At 40.5% G+C, this 6,542-nt stretch overlaps 1 protein-coding gene across 1 annotated transcript; it reads right to left on the reverse strand.

Moving 5' to 3' along the window:
- Positions 1–1,227: 1,227 nt before the first annotated feature.
- LOC137747705 (protein Brevis radix-like 4) lies at positions 1,228–5,533 on the reverse strand. Its single transcript, XM_068487865.2, has 5 exons — positions 5,014–5,533; positions 4,550–4,932; positions 3,048–3,183; positions 2,425–2,825; positions 1,228–1,753 (listed from the first exon to the last, which is right to left on the reverse strand). Exons 1-5 carry the CDS (start codon positions 5,146–5,148, stop codon positions 1,675–1,677), a joined length of 1,134 nt encoding a protein of 377 aa, XP_068343966.2. The 5' UTR covers positions 5,149–5,533; the 3' UTR covers positions 1,228–1,674.
- Positions 5,534–6,542: the final 1,009 nt, after the last annotated feature.

Raw genomic sequence — 6,542 nt, forward strand, 5'->3', positions numbered from 1 at the left:
GGGGATGAATTGTTTGATTTGTTGCTTATGCACATCAGTAGAAAGAAAAAAGGTAAATGTCTGGGTTTGGTAGCAGAAAGAAAAAAAAAAAAAAAAAAAAAAAGTAGTCATGGAAATGATAGTGGGAAGAGGGGGGTGGGGCAAGGACACCTCTTTAAAAAAAAAAAAATCAATTACAGATGTTATTTTATAAAGAGAATTGGTGTAAAGATAACTTAAAATTTTGAATTGGGTTTGAGAGGGTGGTTTAGGTAATAAATTTAGGTTTAAGGAGATATTAATTCTTTAATAAAAAACAATATAGGTGAAGAGAGTAAGTGTGATATCTCACATCGCCCATGGGAGTGATCCTTATATGTATATTCTCATCCCTACCCAGCACAAGGCCTTTTGGGAGCTCACTGGTTTCGGGTTCCGTAAGAACTCCGAAATTAAGCGAGAAGGGGGCTTGAGCAATCCCATGATGGGTGATCCACTGGGAAGTTACTCGTGAGTTCCCAAAAACAAAACCGTGAGGGAATGGTAAGCCCAAAGCGGACAATATCGTGCTACGGTGGTGGAACGGACCCGGGAAGTGGTCCCGCCCGGACGGGGATGTGACAATAAGTTGGATGTGGAAAGAAGTTACATGGGTTCAAATAAAATTCTCCAATATATATTCTTCCTGTATTTGATGAAATTACTCTTGTTTCTCAACAAATTTTATAAGTTCCATGAAAATCGCCATTTGAGCCTCGTAAAGATCTCTAAAGCTGTTATGAATAAAAATGATACAAATGCGTATTAAAGCTACATGTTTCTAAGAATTTTGCGTATTTCTTTACAATAATCAGAGTTTGTAGAAGTATGCAGGAAAAAAGAATTTGTAGTTCAAATGCTTGAAAGAATTAGAGTTTGTACAAGCACGCAAAAAAAAAAAGGATTTGTAGTTCAATTGCTTAAAAGCATGTACATTTATAACAGAGATCTTAAATTTGATTCTTCTCGCCCACCATCATTTGTGAACTCATCAATGACCAATTCAATTTTCACTTCACTCATCTCATATGGGCTTCTTTTTTTGCCCCTTCCCGGGTTTTGATGGACTTTACATTGTACTAGCGTGGATTTGGCCCATTGACTTCGGCTTTGATAACCAATCACCTTTTTATTTTTTGGCGAAACTAATTTACTTGCTTATTTACTACGAGAAAAAGATTCGAACTGGATGCAAAGACGAGGAAAAGATTCGAACTGGATGCAGAGTCTATACCATAACCAATTTACTTCCCCTCCAACATTTTTACAGCCTATAAAAATGCACTGAACAGAAGAAAGAAGTGCCACAGGAACGAGAGAACAGATCATATCCTCCATTTGGTATTGACATACACATCTTTTCAACTCCTGAACCGAAATTCAGATACAACTGATGCTATTCATACACCGATAAACAGAAAAATTAACAAAAATTAAGACTATAACTTTACCCCCCAGCCAATCCCGTACGAATATTTTGGATCATGAACAGGGGAAGCTTTATATTCATCCCTCCGAACATCATGAGGTGCTAGTGGCACCCATTTGGATATCTCTATAGACAAGGCTTTACCTGTATGGAAAACCCGAAAAAGAAAACCAAACCACGAAAGCAACACCTCCTCAAGTTTTCTTGAAGCCACCCGATTTTCACAATCACAAGTATTGTTCGTGTATCCTTGCCCGATTCTCTTCCCACCACAATCTGGCATGCATCTCCCCAAATTTTTCCCGGCTGCACAAATCATGTCGAGGCAATATAATTGCAAATCATGACGATAAATGAGCATGAGAATAAATAGCATTTTCACACTCGAAAATGTTATGTTAGATGTGTACCACCTAAGGATGAAAAGCACTAGTGGAAGCAGAATTATTGCAGTAATATTGATGTCATATGGTTGATGATAGCATTTCATATGACTGGCAATTTAAGTCATAATTGTCACTAAGCTGAACCTCAAGTATTCTATGATGCCATGTAGGGCCAACATGTCGAAAAACAGTCTACTTAACAAAAGAAAAGCAATCACTGTCGCCTGAAATCTTGCAACTAATCATCTCCTGTGAGAATGATAAGCTTAAGCAATCCGTTGGATGGTCACTTGAAGGGCCACAGGAATAGTAAAATTTTGAGTAGCACTGTATAAATCATATTCTCAACCCGGTTTTGACAAGACTACAAGAATCCTTTGACTGGATTATGGTCATTTTTCGGGTCAAAGAATTGATCAAACAGTCCTAAGGCAGAAAATGCATCGCAAATTTTCCCTACAAATTCTTACTCTTTCAGGTAGTTGCAATATCATCTAACAGAAACAATTTGATGTAACACTACTCAATTTCTTACTAGTAAAAAGTTGTTGCACATTGTAAAAGTTGAGTTGTTAAGGATAAGGATATTACCTGAATCTGACCCGTCTAAGCTCCCGTTTGCCCCCTGGTAATGCTCTGATTGTGATGTAAACCCCTGGCTCATCCTGTTCAACCCATTCAGTCTCCATATCGCTGGCATTGCTGATTGATAGCTCCCCTGAGCGATCTGCATCCCTTGACGAACTACTTCTGATAGAAGCATCCATGGATGATGTCTCTGTCTTGGTCCCACTTATGCTGGAGAGTTTTGGGGTGGAATTGACACCAACTGAATCGCTGTAATGGCGGGACTGCATTGGGTGATGATCGAGCGAATCTGAGGATGAGTAGCTCATAGCCATCCCTGTGGGACGATACAAGTTGCGAGGTAGGCGTTCTCTAGTTAGTGGTGGAGTTACAGGGCTGGCTTCTGCAGATTCCATCTTTGAACTCTACAAACACGAGAGGAACAAGACATCATTCATCTGAAAATAAATAAAGAAAACAACATAACTTATATATTGTAAGCATTAAATGTAATACTTTATAAGTGCAAGTGCTGAACTAGAATTGTCATCGGAAACCAAGTATTGCCTTCAGATATCAAAATAGAATCGCCATTGTAACTGAATTGCCACAATGCCATTTCTGTACATAGCTAGCTTGGGGTTTACCTCATCTTCAGATCTACGTGGGGTTGGAAGCGGGAAAGCATTCCGGTTAAACCTTTGAACATTGTAAAGTTCCATGACCCTGTCATAGTTGTCAGCCCACCACCTCTGAGCTTGCCATTTGTTGAAAATATCGCGACTAGCCAGAGAAGATAAAACAAGAATTAAGAATCCCCGATGTCATGAAATTACAGCATAAGAAGCGAGAACAAGAGGCACGCCACAAGCACAAAACAGTTGGAAACATTCGTTTAGCGTAACTAGGGCACTACGATCAGTTTTCGCAGAAATTAGCAACAACGAAACACACATTTCCCGTTACTGCAGTTTCATTTTATCTTTCACAGTTGAAAAAAAATCAAATGCTACTGTTAAATATGTTACGCCACTTCAAATTGGGCGCGCAACGCCTTTTGACAAAGTGAAAACAGAACTCAGGAAAGGCAAAGCTATATTTCGGTGCATTGGAATAAAGTGGCCTCCAAAGTTTGGCCAAACTGGCTTTTTTAGCAGTGCCTAACCGGTCAAACCTAATAAGTGGCTTTTTCCAAAAGCCGATCAAACAAAACGAATCTATTCAAATACTAAATTGACATCACCAACCAAAAACAAAAGCAAGCTACCCCATTTTTGTTTGTCTCCTAGGCAGCAAGAAAGCTACTGGCGTGGAAATCTAACGTTGGATGTTCATATTTTGTCACGTAGTTTTCAGAATCACGCTAGTACTAATTCAGTTCGAGATAATGTGACGCAAACAAATGCATCCAGAGGAAAAGAAAGACAAAGGCAGCGGAGAATCAGGACAGGCGGGGTAGAATTTAAGAAAAAGAAATCTAAAGGGCTTTTCCGACAGGACGACAACCCTGGCCCACCAACCACTTCAATCCTCACCATACCTCCTCTCCCTTTGGACTTTTCTTTGCTTTGCCATCAGGAGGCGTGAAATTTACTGGCCCTCTGTAGGGCCCATCCGGGGCCCACCTAAATGGTTCGTATTGAATAAGGTCATGTTTGGATGGGTGCTGAGAAAACATCAGAAAAATTTGGGTGGCAACACCAAAACACGCGTAACAACTCTACCTGACTCTACAAAGATAACATTATGTGTGAGAGCTACCTTATCGAAGTTTTCCGGTAGGCGAAATGGGTTAACATAGTTCGGAACGGGTTGTAGTTAACAGGCAATTATCCTTGCAAGCAAAGTAACATATTCAAATAAAAATAACTCAGTCCTCCAATATCGCTTGTAATGAAAGAAATCTTTTGCACGAAACGGGTTGGAAAACGTTTCGTGCAAACGGGCTGTACTCAATGCCCGGCCTATAATGAAAGAAACCTTTTGCACGAACTATTTAATTTTAATTTATTGAATGAAAAATAAAAGGAAAACGAGCATCCAAACATCACCTAACGTACTAAAGCATGACAAATATTAAACTCCGACATCCACCGTCGGATAAGAATCCAAAGAACAAAGGTCAATTTTTCGAGGGAGATTTATTTACCTGAACCGAATGCGCTTGAGATCGTTCCCGCCACGTGGCAGGGAGACGAACGTGATGAGAACTCCGGCCTCCACCTGAGCCACCCACTCCTTGGGCTCGCGTTCTTCCACGAACACGACCGGGTCGACTCGCCGCCCGCTGGCCGAGTTCGGCGTCCCCTCGCCGCTGGAGATCCCTTTCAGCCTCGCCTCCATCTCCTTCCCCCAAGTCCTCGGCGTCGTCGAGCTCGAGCTCCCGGTCCGCCGGTACGACCACCTGAACCGGTCCGAGTCGGCGTCCGACTCGCCACTCCCCTTAAACCGACTCTGAGCCGCCGTCGCCGGCCCCGCGCAGGGGGCGCAGTGCCTGTAGGCTCCCGAAGCCTTTAATGCCATGTCCTTGAGCTGCAAAATTCGAACAATCATGCCAATTCAGGTCGATACATACATATCCATGTACTATACGTTATGGTTTTGAATTAATACCTGAAACGTGAGCGATTTAATTGCGGCTTGCTGCTTGGTACTGGAGGAAGCCGGAGTGTTGGTGGAGTCGGAGACCTCGGGCTGACTCAGCGAGTCGTCGCCGAGTTTCTTCGGGCGAGCTATGCACGTCAGCATTGTGACTGCGCTCACACTTCGTCTGCGAAACACCCAGAGAGAGGAGAATTGAAACAGAATGCGGTTGCGAAACGAGGTCGTTTCGTGTTTCCCGGCGCCGTATGGATGGAATTTGGAGCGGAAGAAGAAGGCGTGGAGAACGAAGCGAGCGCTGCAACTGTCAGCTACCAGAGACGCGACTGAGACAGAGTACTTAAATGCCACCTTAAATTACGCTACCAGAAAGAAGATTCGCTCATCAAAATTTACTAATTAAAATAAAAACATAAATAATTATTACAAAATTAAATTAAATTAATAAAAAAAGTAAGAACTTATTTAGAGCAAGTCCACCGGAGGGTATAGTCCGGTGGACAGGGGACCAAAAAAACCTAATAGCCAGCCTTCCTTGCTCTAGCCCATGCGGGCAATTGGGCTAGGGGTGGGCCCATGGGAAAGGGAAGGTAGGAATCAACGGCCCAAGCGCCTGAGTTAGCCATATTAAAAAATTAATAAAAATGTAAAATGTAAAAAATTAATAAAAATTAAAAAAAAAAATGATTTAATTTTTTTATAAATCTCTTATCATTATCTTCCACCTTACACCACAATTTTATATTTTCTCAAATACTTTAGGTTGTAATTTCTTATTTAATGATACGTGGCACAACGAGACCAATTAAAAATCCTATATGAAATTACAAATAAAATTATTTTTTATTATTTTATAAAATAAAAAATACTAATATTTTATTATCTATTGCCATGACTATTGAATTTAGAGGTGGAGATGCAAAAGATAATTACTGTTCATTAAAGGCAATTACTGTTTATTGGAGGGGATTTAATAAGTAGTTACCCTGGGGGGCTTCAAACACTGGAAGTGCTCTTAGAGGCGATTTTAGAATGAACTTAAAGTACTTCATAGAAGAAGTACATAATTGTTCTTATTTTTTTTTTTTTTTACATAAAGTATTTTAAAAAGTGTTTTTAAAATCTAAAAATATTATTTTAAAAAATATTTTCAATTATTTTAAAAATATTTTCAAACTATCATGCGATTTACCTGCAAATATTATGGTTTCAGTGTCATCGAAGTTAATAGTGACGTGGGAGTGACGAATGAGGAGAGAGAGGAGAATGTGGAGAGAGAGGAGTGTGATGTGTTTTCTTTTTGGCTCGGGGCTCCCTGATTGGCTATAGCAGGAAACGTGACGTTTCAACTGGAACCGGGTGTTTACCGGGTTGGGTTTGTGGGGCCCCATTATCCATTTGGTTGTGGAGTTCTATAGAGGCCTGTTTAAAATACGTTTTGTTGAGTTGGAAGTTCGAGATCCAAGATTTTGTGGGCTGCGGTTGCTGATGTTTGACCTGGATAGTAAAACTAACGAAAAATCCAAAAAACTTCCTTTTTA

The sequence above is a fragment of the Pyrus communis genome, chromosome 2 (genome assembly GCF_041283825.1).
Source record: "Pyrus communis isolate YQ-2024b chromosome 2, ASM4128382v1, whole genome shotgun sequence".
Taxonomy (NCBI): Eukaryota; Viridiplantae; Streptophyta; class Magnoliopsida; order Rosales; family Rosaceae; genus Pyrus; species Pyrus communis.

Coding starts and splice junctions, on each gene's coding strand:
- LOC137747705 (XM_068487865.2), bottom strand. CDS start 5,148: ATGCTGACGTGCATAGCTCGCCCGAAGAAACTCGGCGACGACTCGCTG. Junction 4,933..5,013: donor TTAAATCGCTCACGTTTCAG/GTATTAATTCAA, acceptor CGAATTTTGCAG/CTCAAGGACATGGCATTAAA. Junction 1,754..2,424: donor CTTAGACGGGTCAGATTCAG/GTAATATCCTTA, acceptor TGATTTGTGCAG/CCGGGAAAAATTTGGGGAGA.